At 33.6% G+C, this 18608-nt stretch overlaps 1 protein-coding gene and 1 non-coding gene across 2 annotated transcripts; one reads left to right on the forward strand and one right to left on the reverse strand.

Moving 5' to 3' along the window:
- Positions 1-9819: 9819 nt before the first annotated feature.
- Positions 9820-18221, forward strand: LOC133814870 (uncharacterized; the record flags this gene model as incomplete). Its single annotated transcript, XM_062247777.1, has 6 exons — positions 9820-9832; positions 14523-15667; positions 15714-15825; positions 16148-16150; positions 17368-17500; positions 18113-18221. Coding segments are annotated over exons 1-6 (1515 nt in total), but the record flags the coding sequence as incomplete, so codon positions are not given.
- Positions 13781-13887, reverse strand: LOC133820522 (small nucleolar RNA R71). Its single transcript, XR_009886929.1, has one exon. It is a non-coding gene; the product is annotated as a small nucleolar RNA R71 (small nucleolar RNA).
- Positions 18222-18608: the final 387 nt, after the last annotated feature.

Genomic DNA, 18608 nt, shown 5'->3' on the forward strand with positions numbered 1-18608 from the left:
AATTCAACACACGTGTTGGATGGTAAATGTGTTCAGAAAACGAGTAAAGGCTAGCCGAATCCCATCAATGGACAAGCAAAAGAGTTAAAGAAGTAGAAGAAACAGACTAGGGTTTGAGAAGGAAACAGCTGTCCTATAAGTCAAATTTAAAATATACACTCACGCTTCTTTCTCACTTTATTGCTTACTAATCGCTTTCAATTCAACCCGATCTCGAGAGACTAGGAAAAAGAAAATAAAAGCCATTTTCGAGAGCCTAACCCAAAGCTGAAGGCACAGCTAAGACACCAGTAAAGAGTGATGAAGACAGTGACACACTTTCTTAACCACCATTAATTGGTCCATGATTAAAATGAAAGTCCACAATTTACATTCTTTTTATATTACTACTTTTCATGCTATTGTTTTTTTTAAAAGTATGTAATTAATTAAGTAATTATTACGAAATTAACTATAATATGCTACCTCATGTGGTGTTTGATATTTAAAGTGTCAAATAACAACCATCAATAATAAATTACCATTTTACATTAGGAATTTGAAAAAGAAAATGATAAGTGGATTAAAGATCCTATTGAATATAAAAAGGTGTGCTACTTTTAATTTAATATGCATAATAATGTCAAGATATTATAAACTTGTCACTTCTTTTAGCTTATGCTTTAAAGACTACAAAGCTAAAACAATGGTTGGTCTGGTAGCCATTTTTGCCTTTTGTTTTGTTCTTAATATAAAAATAAAATGGTTACATCACTTGAGGTAGCCAAAACTTGCACTTCTTGAACTTGGCATACAATATGTGCTCCCTCACCCTCTATAGTACCAACTAGAGATGCTGCTTGTGCTATGCTATGATTGAGAGTAAACTAGGATATCATCGATGGAGACTATCACAAATTTGTCTTGGTAGTCCTTGAACACTCTGTTCATCAGATCCATAAAAGATGTTGGGGGCTTTAGTCAATCCAAATGACATGACTAAGAACTCATAATGCCCATACCTCGTATGAAAGACCGTCTTCAGAATATCTTTTGTAACGCCCTGCTAATTAGGGTCCATTACCAGGTGTGTTTTGAAACCAGTGCTGGACTTACTAACAAGTCATTTGGACTAAACATGTGATTAAGCCACTAAGGTTTGGGTATTAAAATTTTTTGATCATCTCATAAACATTTCCACTAAGTTAAAGATAAGTTCTTTACATGGGATCCCAAAAATGTTAGTTTAAAAGCGTAATACAAAACTCAGATTACACAATAAGCCGTCCTAAGCAGCAAAAGTTGGGTTTAACCCTAGTTCCTCTGAGCATCTCGGCCATGGTGATCGAGCGGACTGCATATGTACATACCACTGCTAATGCCCTCCGACTCATGGCTGGCTGAGCTTCTCCTTACCTTTACCTGCACCACAAAGCATCTGTGAACCAGAGGACTCAGCAAGAAAACATAATCAACAATTCAGTGAATAAAACAACCATCAAACAGTAATAACTGAATCCAGCGCATTCTTTAAACTCCATTGGGGACTATAGAGTCACACAAGTGCATGCCGCACTTTCTATTAAGTTGTTGGCATCCGAGCAAGTCAAGTGCATGTTGCACTCCCAGGGTGGCCAAGCCATGGTGGCCTGCACTCCACGTGCATTATGGCAATCTTAGCTTATAAACTAAGTTCCTTATGCCCTTGACTTATAAGTCAAGCCACCACGTGCCTCCAACTTATAAGTTGAAGCCTTGGGATTCTCAACTAATAAGGATCTTCTAGAGCCCGTCATATTCTCAACTAACAAGTTGATCTCCACTTAACATCCTAATGATACCCTAGTTTATAAACTAAGCTTCACAGTCATAACAGACAATCACATGTTTCCTATAGCATACTTATCAAATAGTCACACAATGCATTATAATACATTCACTCAACAGTCATAAGCATAATCATAATTATGCACATTACAGCTTACCTAATCAGACATTTGCAACATAATTATAATCATGTTCATTACCTTAACTAAGCTCTAATCAAGCATTCACATAACAGGTGCAGTTTTCTTACCTCTGGTCCGTATGCAGGTTATTAGTGACGACCCACTGAGTACGATCCCCGATCCAAGCCCTTAGCGAAAACCACAAATGGTTGTCTTATGCTCCCAAGCTACTCCTAGTTTAGTCTTGAACATCAAATCCCCAACCTCTTATGTTTTGCTCCTTCAATTATCCAAAATCCCCCAATTTTCAAAAGAGAGAAAGAGAGGGAGAGAGCTACGGGAAAGAGAGTTTTCCTTCTTTGTTTTCTTTCTGAATCAGTCTAGATTCCAGCTGCCTATGTCATATATTCCTTTTACCAAAAAGTTTAAATTGCCCTTCCACCAATTTAAAGTCCTTTAATGACCTCAAGGGCAATTCCGTCAATTGCCACTTCGGGTAAATCCTCAAGTGTTTCTCTAAATCCTCAACTTCCACAAAATAGTGACCATTAAATCTTCCATTACCCACTAGTACCCGGTAATATACTAAATCAATAAAATACCCCTAAGCTTACCCCAAGCTGGGTATTAAAACTCTGATGTGACTTTTCCGCTAACTTGCTCATCGGGATCGCCTCTCGCCAAGTAACCCAAATATGTCCACATAATAATGTGGTCTCAATCACACAAACACATATTAGCATTCATACTCCAAACGGGTCAAATTACTAAATACCCTTCTTATAAGAAACGGACCCACATACACATATTTAATATCTTTAAAATACAAGCAGAATTATATTATAATATAATTCACATATTAACTCAATTATTGCCTCCCGGCCTCCTAATCCAGGCACTAAGCCATATTAGGACATTTGGGATGTTACATCTTCCTCCTTGATCCTCAGGCGGTAATAACTAGATCGAATATCAACCTTTGAGAACACCGTCTTTTCCTAGAGCTAATCAAATAAGCCATCAATCCTTTGCAGCGGATACTTGTTCTTGATGGTCGACTTATTCAGTTCTCTATAATCAATGCACATCCTCATCGACCCATGCTTCTTCACAAACAAAACTAGTGCACCCCACGATGATAAGCTAGGCATGATAAACCCCAAATCAAGTAACTCATGTAACTGTATCTTCAATTCTTTCAATTCTGCTGGAGCCATTCTGTACGGTGTTCTAGACACTAGTTTCATCCTCGATGCCAATTCAATAACAAATTCTATCTCCCGGTGCGGCGACAACCCTGGTAAATCTTCTGGGAATACATCCAGAAATTCATAGACTAATTTGGTCTCTTTAGGTCCAACTGGTACGACCTTAGTAGTATCTACCACACTAGCTAGGAATCCTATGCAACCACCTCGCAATAGGTCTCTTACTCTCAAGGCTGATATCATAGGAATGCGGGGTCCACTCATAATACCCACAAATACAAACGGGTCCTCACCCTTAGGCTCAAAGGTCACCATATTTTTCTTATAGTCTATGGTCGCCGCATACTTGGTCAACCAATCCATACCCAAAATCATGTCAAAGTGTTCCATAACTAGCTCAAACAGATCAACTGATAACTCTCTATTGTCAACCTCTACCAGTAATGATCTAACCCATATTCTAGAGACTACCAACTCCCCAGCAGGCAGTAAGGTCCCAAACTCCACAACGTAATAATAACATGGTCTACACAATATATCAATTATTATACTAGATTCAAAAGAATGTGTAGCACCAGAATCAATCAGCACAATATAAGAAGTACCAGCACTAGAAAGCAGACCTGTCACTACTGAGGGACTAGCCTCAGCGTCTGTCTGCGTCAGTGTGAACACTTAAGCTGAAGTCAAGCTATCTGCCTTCTTTGGTTCCTCTTTCTTTGCTCTCGAGGAATCTTTCCTGAGATGCCCAACTATACCGCATAAAAAGTATGCCTTCCCTCAGCATTCTTCCAGATGAAGTCTCCTGTATCTGGCACACTCTGGATAAATCCTCCAGCTCTCATTGCCGCCCTGGTCGCTACCCTGAACACCCCTTGTTATATTATTTTATAATATAATGTTTTAAATTAAATAAATGTGACATAGAGTGTCACATATTGTAACATATAATAGAGAGTTACATTATTTGGATATATGTGAAATATCCAAACATGTAACATATTTGGTGTTACAAATTCATCACAAATTTGTAACTCCTAAATATCACCCATTATTGTATAGATTTGTTGTTACACAATATTGAGATGAATTTCTTAAAGCCATATGCGAAATGGCTGATAGAGATGTGATTTTAACTCCCATATTGTGTATGGAAGTTACAAAATCAAGTGGGAATAAATTGGAACGTTTTGGAAAAAACTGAAAAATGTGTTGTTGAAATTGACTGAGGGCCGCGGCGCCTGGAACTAGCGCCGCGGCCCTAATGCCTGACAGCTTCTATAATTTCAGTTTTTTATCCAACTTTGAACGATTCCAACAGCTTAGTAACTCCCAATTCTCTATTTTAATTCCATAAAACACCCAATTAATCATTGGTAATAGCCATGGGGGTTGGTGGAATTTGAAATTCAAAGGGTGTCTCTAAACTCTATAAATAGGAGCCTAATGCTCACTTGTAAGACACACCATTTCTATCCACTAGAGCACTTGGCTAGAAACACCTTGAGGCTTGATTATTCCAGAAAGCATTTCCAAAATCTGAGAGAGATCCCTTAGTGCTTGAGTTAGGGGGAAATAAGCTTTTGGACAAAGGTTTTAAACCTTGTTCAAGTTGGTGATCCCCAATCCTCTTCACTTAGGTTGTGTAAGTGAGAGTTTGTTTGTGGTTTATGTTCTTCCTTTTATTCTATTGTTCTTCTTCTTATTCTCTTGTTTTATTTACTTGTATATTTTGTTTAAGAGTTGTAATCTCTTCATTTGGTCCAAACACTTTATTTTACTTGTAACTTTTGTTTTGAGTTGTACTTTACTATTCTCTTCTTCTTCATCATCTTCTTCATTTCCTTTGTTTTATTTGTATTTTCAGTTATAGAGTTGTAACACTTTATTTAATCAATCTTGTCCATTGTAATATTTTGCATAGAGTTGTAACATTATCTTACCATTTCCATTGAGGCAATATTATTTTTCCTAACACCCCTATGACCTCCTGTCTAGGCCTGAAACTATAGAAGTATCAGGGGTCTTTCTCTTCTTGTCCCTAGGGCCTCTGCCCCTACCAATTCTTGTAAATGGAGGTACCACTCTCTTAGTATCTCGCCTAGTCGCACTCTCACGCCAGATCTTGTTCTCCGCGCCCTCACGGATAAGGGCCTTCTCTACTATTTGAGCATAAGTCATCACTCTAAGTACAGAGGTGATTCTAACATCCCGAGCTATCATTGAATTCAACCCCCGAAGGAACCTTATCTTCCTAGTTATATCTGTGGGTACCATGTCTAAAGCAAACTTGGCTAAGTTGTCAAATTTCAGAGCGTACTCTGTCACTATCATGGTGCCCTGCACCAACCATGGCTACCAGACCAACCATTGTTGTAGCTTTGTAGTCTTTAAAGACTGCAAGTAGTCTAGATTCGGACTACTGATGTGGATAGACATCTTGATAAAGGTGTTGTTTATAATAGTGATTATATATGACATGACCGATATGAATCAAATATCTTTATAAAATTACCATTTTCCACAAAGGTTTAATTCTTATCATAATAGATGATCATTTGTAGATCAGTCTAAATTCTGAGTTATCATGAACTCTTGTTTGTGTTTATTAGATCTTTTGATTCATTTGTTAAGGTCTCTTAGTATAATGAGGTTAGTGACTTTTGTTTTGGAGATTCAATATCAAGAATGGCTGGGAACATGGTTTTACAATAAAGGAATCCATGGTTTCCTAACTGATCGAATATTGGTTCTTTTAAGGGTTAATTCTAGAACTGAATAGTTATTAAGCTCAAATCTATAATTTTATTATAGATTAATTATTCACTAGTGAATCAATGGTACTTAAGGAATAAGAGGTAATTAGAAGGGTAAAATAGTAATTTTGACCAGATCTAATTAACGAACAAATAATTGGAGGAAATAACTACATTTATTGATTATATCAATGGAATACAAGAGAAAACTCTGTAAATATAACTCTATAAATACTTAGAGTGCAATTCCATATTCACGATGGAGTAATCATGGAATTAATAAATAAGATTATTGAATTAAAGAGTTTAATTAATATTCTTCTTTATTGGAGCTTCGTATTATAGGTCCATGGCCCCCAGGTCGCCTTTGTTCTACACTGTCAAGGGTAAGGATGTCACAAGAAAGATTTATGGAGAGAAGGTCTAAATTGCAAAGGAATGAATTTTCTGGGGCACGGAAATAATTATGTGATAATTATGGGAAATTGATTAATTGTGAATTAATTAATTAACTATATAGTTTTTATTTTGAAAAACTTTATGTTAAAATAATTATTAATTATGTTTGGATTATTATTTGGTGGAGTTTAATTATTATCTTATTGTAAGATAATTTATTTAAAACTGATAGTTTTTAAGATAAATTTAATTTTGAATTAATTGATATTTATTTTTAGAAAAATATCTTGTCTTAAAATTAATTAAATAAACAAATGGGAAAATCAGAGATAGATATATAGTGTACACGCCAGTCACTGTATTTGACAGTGAGTGGCGCTACACACATATTCCCATCCCTGGGATTTGAATTTTGAATTTCAAATTAATTTTTTATTTAAGTATTTTTAAATAAAGATTAATTAAATTAGTTAATTATCTTTATAAACTTGAAAATAATCAATTTTTTTCTAAGTCAGTTGTTTCTAGGTTGATAGACTCTCTCAAAGAAAGAAAAGATATAATATTCTATACTTGAAATTCTAGAAGTTTCTATAGTCTCGCTCTTCTCAAACCTCTCTAGATCTCATGTGCTGAGTACATCCAGAGAGCCTAAAATTAACCTGTGAATCCTACGTGCCCACACATGTCCTTGTGTTTTAGAGGATCGACTTGGAAGTCTAAGATGTGAGCTTTCATAAGGATAAGAAGATTGTTGATTTTACTAAAAGACTAAAGGACACTTGATAGACTACGAGAGGTAATATGTATTCCTTGTATGTGTTATTTAATATATCTATATATGTATGAACCTGACTAATATTAATGATTCTTTGAAAATCCCTATACTTTCCGCTACGTATTTTGATTTTTTTATAATTTCATACCTTCCTATCCTTTAGTATTTGGATTTCAAGAACATAGCTCACTACTCCCAAATCTTTCTTTTGGGATTTCTCAGCTAACAATTTCTTTACTGTTGATAATGTATCGTCCACGTAAAAAACTAAGAAAATTACTATTTAATCTTTGATGTATTTATACATAGAGGCTTTGTTAACATTTTGTTTGAAGTTGTATGTTTTAATAGTCTCATCAATGGTAAGATTCCAAAATTTGGATGCTTGCTTTAGTCAAAAAATGGATTTGAGCAATTTGTATACTTTATGATCTTGCCCCTTTTCACGAAACCTTCTAGTTGTATCGTGTAGATACTTTCATCAAGAGAGCTATTGAGAAAAGCTTTCTTGATCTACATTTGTCATATCTCATATTCAAGACTAGTGGCTATGGATAAAATGATGCGTATGGATTTTAGCATGACAACATGAGATAATTTCTCTTCATAATCAAAATTTTCCTTTGGGTATAGCCTTTGGCTATTGGCCTTGCCTTGAAAGTCTCAACTTTCCCATCTGCACCTCTTTTCTTTTTGAAGATCCATTTGCACCCAATGGGCTTGGCATCTTCAGGTGAGTCTACAAGTTCCCCGACGTGATTGGAATACATCAATTTTATTTCTTGGTTCATAAACTCATGCCATTTTGTTCTTTTCAAGATCTTTCATTGCCTATTTAAACGTCAATGGATCATTCTTATCAGTGTCTGATAGAAGGACATGTGCTTCGTGTTCATAGCAAATAGGTTATCTAACAATCCTCCCACTAGGATGTTGCACCGAGGTTTCCTTTTTCAGGAACTATGGTTTCAATGGTATGCCATTTATCACTTAATGATGAAGATGATCTGATCCGATCAATTGTGAGTTCTTCAAGAACTACTTCGCTATGAGGTTTATAGTTTATAATATAGTCATGTTCAAGAAAGGTTGCATATGTTGAAACAAATTCCTTCTCATCATTTTGACTATAAAAGTAGTCACCTCTTGTCTCTGGAGCATAGCCAACAATTGTATACATTTCAGACCTTGCATCTAGCTTACTGTACTTAGGTTTAAGAACATGAGTTGAACACCCTCATATATGAAAATTGCATAAACTAGGTTTGGAGCCATTCCATAACTCTAAATGTGTCTTGCTTATTGTCTTAGATGGGATTGAATTCAAAATGAAAGTTGTTGTTTGAAGTGCTTAACCCCAGAATGTGAGTGGAAGTGATGTGTAGCTTAACATAGATCTGACCATATCCAAGAAGGTCCTGTTTATCTTTTTTGAAACACCATTTTGTTGTGATTTTCCTTGCACTGTGAGTTGGGATAGAAGGCCACGCTTCAGTAGGAAATCCTTGAATTCTAAATCCAAGTATTCTCCACCTCGATCTAATCAAAGCATCTATAGAGATTTACCTAGTTGATTTCCAGCTTCAACTCTGAAGTCTTTGAACCCACCAAAAGTTTCATACTTCTTTAACATTAGGTAAGTATAACCTTTTCTTGAGTAATCGTTAACGAAGGTGATACAATACTCATATCCACCTCTAGCTTCTATATTGATTGGTCCACAAACATTATAATGTACAAGCTTTAGTGGTTCTTTGGCGTTGTAACCTTTTTGTTGAGAAGAGCCTTTTGGTTTTACCCTCTAAACATGATTCCCAAACTCGAAGAGTTCCAACTTTTAGTTCCCTCAAAGGTTCATTCTTTGTTAATCGATTTATTCTGTCTAGATTAATATGACCTAATCTAAGATGCAAAAGATACATGTCATCCTCTTGAGAATCTTTTTGTCTTTTGTTACTTTTTGGATTTGCTACTTTAAATAACTTAGAATTATTTAATGTTCATTCAGCTAGTCTAAGCATATACAGTTCGTTAGAAACTTTTGCATAGCAAATATTGAAACCACTCTTTGAAATAATAATCATATTATTACTAAACGAAATACCAAAATTCAGTTCATGCAACAAAGATAAAGAAATTAAATTTCTAGAAAATATTGAAATAAAGTAAACATTATTTAAAATAAGACATTTATATCCAATGTTTAAATAGATTGTTCCTAATGCTTTGGTTGAAATGATCACACCCCTTCCAACCCTCATTGTCACCTCACCATTTGCACGTTCCCTTGATGAATCAAGTATTTGCAAAGAAGAACAAACATTGTTAGTGCCTCCTGAATCAATAACCTAGGATGACATATCTTCTTCCAAAACACAAACTTCAAGTACAAGTAACTTAGGTTTACATTTATTTTTAATTTCAATGAGATACTTGTTATACTTTCTCTTCTAGTGACCTTCAACTCCACAATGGGAACACTTCCCCTTAGGTTCTTTCTTTTTGAAGTTATTGTCTTTCTTGTTCTCCTTCGCCTTATGTGACTTGTTGGACTTCTTCCCTTTCTTATCCTTACAATTGCTCTTCTTCATCTTCTTACTTTTCTTTTTAGAGGATGAATGCTTTTGCTCAGAGACATTTACTTCGCTCTCTTTGGTCATAATCTTGTTGAGTGAATCAAAGGTTTGCATTTCATTCAACAATTGGGTCATGTTGTATTCCATCTTATTCATAATATAGTTTGCTTATCAATGGTAGCCCCGTGTATTTCTGTTTCATGCATTATATTAATAATGTTCAAATCGTGTTCATGTAGGTTATAGTAGCCTCATAAAGACCTTAATCAAATTGCTGCCCAAACATTACTTGTAGAGAATCCATAATCTCATAGGCTATTTTCATGCTTTCGTGATTTTTTCTAAGAACATCATTCATGCTTACAATCATGTAACACTTAGCCTTGTTGTTGGATTGAATCCAAGCATTATACCTGTCCCAAATACTTTTTGGGGCATTGGTTCTCACATATTAGGATCATATTTAAATTTGATTTCCATCTTATAAAGTTATCACCATTACATTTTTCATGTGAAAGTAAAGCAGTAATATGATTGATTATGTTCGACATTTAATGAAAAGAAAAATATAACATGCACAGTTTAATACAATTAAAATAAATATCATAACTTTCGGAAAGTAAATATATTGTATGAATACAATCAAATAAAACACATAAAGTTAGCATTTACTATTCCACGATAAAACTACCCAACAATTAATGAGCCGCCTTACGGTCGATCTTATTAGTTTTAGGCAGTACACTAGACAATCTTAGCCTAATTAATTTAAAACTTAAAACATCTCATATTTTTTATTTTAAAAATAAGGTAATGTTTATTTTGTCAAGATACAATTACCCACTGGAAAACATTAATTGTATCTTTGTAAATGTAACCAATTATTTCAGAGTCCATGACTTAGAGAAGGCCACATTAGGATCAATGAAGTCTAAAATTCATCACTTAAGCCAATCCTAAAGAAGCCAACTGATAACTCTACAAAATAGAGTTATTTTACTACTATTTTGTATGCTAATTGTTGCTTAGTTCTTGAGTTTTTAATTAACTTATTAAGTTTTTATGTAATTTTTAATTTATTAGTCTTATTAGAGTTCTCTAGATTTTTATATGTTTTTATAGATATTTTATTATAATATGTTGTAATTTAATTATTTGAAATTTGTATTGTTAAGTTAGAAGTTAAAAGTGTAATTCTTGTGAACTTAAATGCTATATTAAATTAAGTTATAATCAATATTTTTTAATAATTAATATGATTTATTTATATTTGAAAATATTTGATTGCTATTTAATTTATTTTTATCTTGTAGGAATTATATTATAGTTTTGGGAAAAAGAAAGAAAGAAGAGTGGCTTTTGTGAGAAAGAATTAGAAAAAATTGGCACAAGGCCATTTACTCCATTCGGCCCAGGCCCGTTGGCCATCTTCAGCCCTCAATTCTCCACCGTGGGCCTGTCAACCGGCCCAACCCCAGCTCGCCCAGCAGGCCCCTTAGCGCCCCAGCCGCCTGTCACTGCTGTCCAAACGCCCCTTGAGCCCATAAATGTGCTCATTGTCCCCTTGTCTAAAATGCCACCTTTTTACCCATTTTCTACACACTTTTTACCCCAAAATCATCATCACTCCTACAATTTACCCCTATTTACCATATTATTATTAATTTAATCAATTTACTTAATTTAAATTGATTATTTTAATAATCTCATTTTGGCTATAAATAAGGGTTTTGAAGACCAGTTTGTGGTGCTTAATTTTTGGTTACCATCTTTTTTCTCTCTCATATTCTCTCTACCATTCTATCTTCCATTTGGGTTTTCCAAGAGCATTTTGCAAGTATGTATGTCTTTTATTTTGTAATTTCTACTCTAGTTATGTGCCTCTAATCTTTTTCATAAGATTATTAAGATCATGATGAAGCAACTTGTAACTAGGTAATATTTATGTTGTATGTTGATTTCCCTTGTAATGCAACAAAGTCTATGGATTTTTCTTCTTCATATATTTCTTTCATCTTAAATATCTTGTATTTTAGATTGTTAGAACATATTTACATTTTGTTCTTCATTAGTGCATAAACATAATATTCTTTGTGTAAGATGTGTCATTAAATTGTACACATCCATGCTTAGAACAAAAATATTATGTTTTGCCTTATAAATAATGTTCATTGATTTATTTGTTATTTCATTAGATTGATTTACACTAAATGCTTTGAAATTATAATTTTGAAAAGTGAAGAAAAATCCTATCTTTTTATAAGAAATTTGTGTTTAAAATTATAAATCTTTTTGAAAAAGGATAGTTTAAATTATTTTAACTATCACTAACGCTTGGGAATCAATATACTAATAAATATTATTAAACTTACATTTTGTGGATTCTAGTATCTTAATAATCTTTTCTTTTAACACTTATTGTCAAATCATTATTGGTTTATTTTCATTCTCTTAAATAGCTTTATTTTTCAATCTTTTATTTTATGTTCATAATATTAAAACTCATCAATATTTGGAACTAGGTTAGAATTTATTACTTTTGATTTAAAATAGTTTTATTTTTGATTTTAGACAACTCCTTTGGGTTCGACCTCGTGCTTACACGAAAACTATTCTATAAATACGATTCGTGCGCTTGCGAGTATAAATATTTAAACATACCCGTTTCGGGTACATCAAGTTTTTGGCGTCGTTGCCGGGGAGTTGCAAGAGAAAAGAAACGAAAATTATCTCAAGGTTAGTAAATTCTTCTACTAGTTATTTTAATTTTTGCACTTAAAAAAAACTAAAAAAATATATATCTATAAAAACTAAAAAAAAAAAAAAGATAAAAAGAAAATTTGGGACGGTTCAACCACCCATAAAATATATATATATATACTTATATTTCTATATTTATTGTTTTTTTTAGTTGACGGCACTTGTGCCTCCTATCTATCCTTTTAATTTTTTTAGTTGACGGCACTTGTGCTTCCTAGTTTTGTTATAATTTTGTTGTAATTTTATTTCTTTTATATCTTTGTTAATTGACGGCACTTGTGCCTCTTAACATTTGTTGTAATTTTCTTTATTTATATTGTTGTAATTTTTATTTTATTTAATTTCCGCAAATTACTAGTTGATGGCAATTTTGCCTCCTAGCTAGTTGATGGCAATTTTGCCTCCTAGTCTTCTATCTTATGTTTTAGTTGATGGCACTTGTGCCTCCTAGTTTTTACCTTAATTTTGTTATGGTTGATGGCATGCTATGCCTCCCTACTCTTGCTTAAATTTTAGTCTTATTTAATTTTTGCCTTATTTTTCTTTGATTTCTATAATATTTTAGTGTAATATTGTGAAAAATACTTGAAAAAAAAAAAAAAAACCTAAATCTTGTCCTTTCACCATAAGCAATTTTTGCTTAAAGGAAATTTGAACAAAATTCCCAATCCGCCTCTACTAATTAACCTCGGGGAGTTGTTAGTAGTGCGCAAGTAAGTGGAATCAAATAGGCCTGGGGACAAGTAAACCATAAGAATTATATTGTTGTGAAATCTCTAAAAATTCTAAGTATGCTCTGTGGTTGCGGTTTTAACTGATCTTCCACATCAGAAAATTGCTTGTTTGAGATTATCCTTGTTGCCTTGTTTGTGAAAATTGTATGCATCATTGGGAACGTAATTCTAAAAAACGATTAGTAAAAAGACGTTTATCTTTATTTGAAATTGAAAGTGTTAGTAAGAATTTGAGCATCATGGAACCTATTGCTAATATTGTTGATGAAAATGTTGTGCCTGAAAAAACTTTGCTTGAATATTTTGCACCTATTTCATCTAATGCTCCTTCATGCATTGTTTTACCTACTACTTCTGCTACTCATTTTGAGCTTAAACCCGCAATCATTCAATTATTGCCATCTTTTTATGGGTTAGATAGAGAGGATCCTTACATGCATGTTAAAGATTTCTTAGAAATTCGCTCAACATTTAAATTTCAAAATTTTTCTGATGAGTCGGTCAAACTAAGATTGTTCCCTTTTTCATTAAAAGACAAATCAAAAGCTTGGTTAAATTCCCTTCCCACGGGGTCTATAACTACATGGGATCAACTTTATAATAAATTCTTACTAAAATTTTTTCCTATGTCTAAAACTGATAGTCTAAGGAGAGAAATCTCCGAATTTTTTCAAAAAGATAATGAAGAGTTTTATGAATGTTGGGAAAGATTTAAAGATTTATTATTAAAATGTCCTCATCATGGTTTTGAAAAATGGAGACTTGCAAAATATTTTTATGATGGTTTGACTCCCTCTAATCGTCAAATGATTCAATCTATGCATACTGGAAATTTTTTAAAATTTCAAAGACAAGAGGCGTGGGACGCCCTTGAAGATTTATCTGTCAATTCACAACAATGGAATTATTTTGATCCTAGGTCTAGGTCAACTAATTCACCAAAAAGAGGAGGAAGGTATGAAGTAAAAGAAGAATTAGACTTAAGAACATCCTTAGACAAATTAGCGAGAAAAGTAGAAGCTTTAGCCATAAGCCAAACTATAAACTCTCCAATTCAACCAAGAAAAGATGTATGTTCTATATGTTCTAGTCCGTGCCATAATGCCCAATCATGTCCTTCCTACCAAGAAGCCTTTTCTGAGGAGGCCAATGCTCTTCATTCTTATGGGAAACCAAATGATAGCCCGTTTTCATCCACCTACAATCCAAATTAGAGAAACCATCCGAACTTTTCATGGAGACAAAACCAACCCCAAATGAATCAAGGGCACCAATACAACACACAAAATCAAGCTCATGCCCCACAAAATCAACCATATCCGCAACAAAGAAAACCTTCCTTAGAAGATACTTTACAACAATTTATGCAATCCACCCAACAAATCCTACAAAATCAATCTCAATCTATTACCAAACTCGAGACACAAGTAGGACAACTCGCCATTGCTTTAGCTGATAGAGAAAAAGGAACATTCCCTAGTCAACCTATCCCTAATCCAAAAGGTCAATATGAGATAGGAAAGTCTAGTCATAATGGAGAAGTCAAATCAATTTCAGCTCTTAGGTCTGGAAAGAAAATTGTCAAACCCGATTACATACCCGAGGTTGAAAACGAAAAAGAAAAAGAAAAGAGTCAGCCTTCTAGTTCTAATCTCAATGACTCATCAAACAAAGAAATTCCAATCCATCCTTTCATTCCAAAAGCCCCATTCCCACAAAGATTGCTTCCAATTAAAAAAGGCGGCCAATATAATGACATCTTAGAAGTTTTTAAACAAGTTAGTATCAACATCCCTTTCTTAGATGCCATTAAACAAATTCCTGCCTACTCCAAATTTTTAAAGGATCTTTGTACTGTTAAAAGAAACACTAATGTTCCTAAAAAGGCGTTTTTAACTGAACAAGCTAGTTCCATTATTCAATATAAGAGTCTTGTTAAATATAAAGATCCTGGGTGTCCCACAATTTCATGCATTATTGGTGATCATTTTATTAACAAAGCTTTACTTGATTTGGGTGCTAGTGTGAATTTATTGCCTTATTCTGTTTATAAGCAACTTGGTCTTGGTGAGCTAAAACCTACCTCTATAACTCTTCAATTAGCCGATCGTTCTGTGAAAATTCCTAGAGGCATTATAGAGGATGTTTTGATAAAAGTTGATAAATTTTATTTTCCTGTTGACTTCATTGTTCTTGATACTCAACCTGTAGAAAACATGCATGCTCAAATTCCTATCATTCTAGGTAGACCATTTTTAGCTACATCTAATGCAATCATAAATTGTCGTAATGGTGTTTTGAAATTATCTTTTGGAAATATGACTGTTGAATTGAATGTTTTTAATGTTGCTAAATCTGTTGAGTGTGAGGAAATACATGAAGTTAACATGATAGATAGCATATGTGAAGATGATGGAAATGACTTACTTGATTTTTGTGAAAAATACTTTGGTATGAACTTGCATGTTGATGACTCTAATGATGATGTGAATTCTTTGGTAGAGCCTATACCCTTAAATGAAACCAAAGTTGAACCTTTTTCACCCTTAGATCATGTGTCAATCAATTTCTGAGTCTCCAAAGTTAGACCTTAAACCTTTACCAGAAAATTTAAAATATGCTTTTCTAGGAGAATCTGAAACCTTACCTGTTATCATAGCATCTGCTTTAGATAAAGAACAAGAAGATAAATTGTTAGATGTCCTTAGAAAACATAAAGAAGCCATAGGTTGGACCATTGGAGACATTAAAGGAATTAGCCCATCCATATGTATGCATAGAATCCATCTAGAAGAGAATGTTAAAACCTCTCGAGAATGTCAAAGAAGGCTAAATCCAAATATGAAAGAAGTAGTTAGAGAAGAGATCATAAAATTGTTAGACGTAGGTATCATTTATCCTATTTCTGATAGTCAATGGGTTAGTCCAGTTCAAGTTGTGCCTAAGAAGTCTGGGATCACGGTTGTTGAAAATGAGAAAAATGAATTAATCCCTACTAGAGTACAAACGGGGTGGAGAGTGTGCATAGATTATAGAAAGTTGAATAATGTTACTAGAAAAGATCATTTTCCATTGCCTTTTATTGATCAAATGCTTGAACGATTAGCTGGCCATGCATATTATTGCTTTCTTGATGGGTATTCGGGGTATAACCAAATCCCCATCGCCCCAGAAGATCAAGAAAAGACTACTTTTACATGCCCTTTTGGAACTTTTGCATATCGTCGCATGCCCTTTGGATTATGCAACGCATCTGCGACTTTTCAAAGGTGTATGATTTCGATATTTTCTGACATGGTTGAAAGATTTCTTGAAGTATTTATGGATGATTTTTCTGTGTTTGGTTCCTCTTTTGATGAATGTTTGCACCATCTTTCACTTGTGCTGATTCGTTGCAAAGAGAAAAACCTTGTGCTTAATTGGGAAAAATGTCATTTTATGGTTAAAAAAGGAATTGTTTTAGGTCATGTAATATCTTCTGAGGGAATAGAAGTTGATAAAGCTAAAGTTGATCTTATTTCAAAACTTCCCCCACCTAAAACTGTGAAAGAAATTAGATCATTCTTAGGCCATGCCGGTTTTTATAGAAGATTTATAAAAGACTTTAGCAAAATTTCTCGGCCTTTATGCCATTTACTTGGAAAAGAAAATGCTTTTGTCTTTGATAATAATTGCCATGTTGCCTTTGAAAAATTGAAAAATTTGTTGACTACTGCACCCATTATTCGACCTCCTGATTGGAAAATACCTTTTGAAATAATGTGTGATGCTTCTGATTATGCTATAGGTGCTGTCTTAGGACAAAGACTTGAAAAAATACCTCATGTAATTTACTATGCTAGAAAAACTTTAAATGATGCTCAATTAAATTACTCCACAACCGAAAAAGAATTGCTTGCTGTTGTTTTTGCATTGGAGAAATTTAGATCTTATTTGTTAGGATCTAAAATTATTGTCTATTCTGATCATGCTACATTAAAATATCTCTTATCGAAAAAAGATGCTAAGTCTCGTTTGATCCGTTGGATCCTGCTTTTACAAGAATTCGACTTAGAAATACGTGATAAAAAAGGATCTGAAAATGTTGTTGCTGATCATTTATCTAGACTAGTTGTTGAAACTATACATGATTCCACTCCTATCACTGAAACTTTTCCTGATGAACAATTAATGCATATTTCTTCATTGCCTTGGTATGCTGATATTGTTAATTATTTGGTCACTAAAGAAATACCATCTCATTGGTCTAAGCATGATAAATCTAAATTTTATTCTGAGGTGAAAAACTTTATTTGGGATGATCCTTACTTGTTTAAATACTGCCCTGATCAAATAATTAGAAGATGCATTCCAAACTGTGATCAATCTAAAATCATATCTTTTTGTCATGATCATGCATGTGGAGGACATTTTAGTGGTAAAAAAATAGCTGCTAAAGTTTTACAATGTGGTTTTTATTGGCCTACTATCTTTCATGATACATATATTTATTGTAAAGCTTGTGAACGTTGCCAAAAGTTAGGAAGTTTAACTAAAAGAAACATGATGCCTTTAAATCCTATTCTTATTATTGACATATTTGATGTTTGGGGCATTGATTTTATGGGACCATTTCCTAACTCTTTTGGTAATCTTTATATACTTGTTGGAGTTGATTATGTGTCTAAATGGATTGAAGCTATTGCATGCCACACTAATGACCACAAAGTTGTGCTTCAGTTTTTAAAAGAAAATATATTTTCCCGTTTTGGTTCACCACGTGCTATAATTAGTGATAACGGTACACACTTTTGTAATAGGACATTTGAACATTTAATGAAACAATATGGCATTACGCATAAAGTCTCAACACCATATCACCCACAAACTAGTGGTCAAGTTGAAGTGTCTAATAGGGAAGTTAAGCACATTTTAGAAAAAACTGTGAATCCAACTAGGAAAGATTGGTCCTTAAGACTCACTGATGCATTATGGGCGTATCGTACCGCGTACAAAACACCCATTGGCATGTCACCCTACAGACTTGTGTATGGGAAGGCGTGCCACTTACCTGTTGAGTTAGAACATAGAGCCTTTTGGGCAATTAAGCAGTTAAACTTTTCTTTAGACAAAGCAGGTGAGAAACGAAAGCTTCAACTAAATGAACTAGACGAAATTAGGAATGATGCTTATGACTATTCAAAAAAATATAAGGATCGTATGAAATTTTACCATGATAAAAATATTTTGAGAAAAGATTTTTATCCAGGTCAGAAAGTCCTTTTATACAACTCTCGTTTGCATTTATTCCCGGGAAAGTTACGCTCTAGGTGGTCCGGTCCTTACATTGTTCATATTGTTTTTCCACATGGAGCTATTGAAATTGAAAATCCTAAAAATGGTGATATATTTAAAGTTAATGGACACAAATTAAAACCATTTTTAGAATTAAAAACTGATGAAGTGGATGAGATACTTCTTGAGGACCCT

This window comes from Humulus lupulus, chromosome 2, assembly GCF_963169125.1.
Source record: "Humulus lupulus chromosome 2, drHumLupu1.1, whole genome shotgun sequence".
NCBI classification, from domain to species: Eukaryota; Viridiplantae; Streptophyta; class Magnoliopsida; order Rosales; family Cannabaceae; genus Humulus; species Humulus lupulus.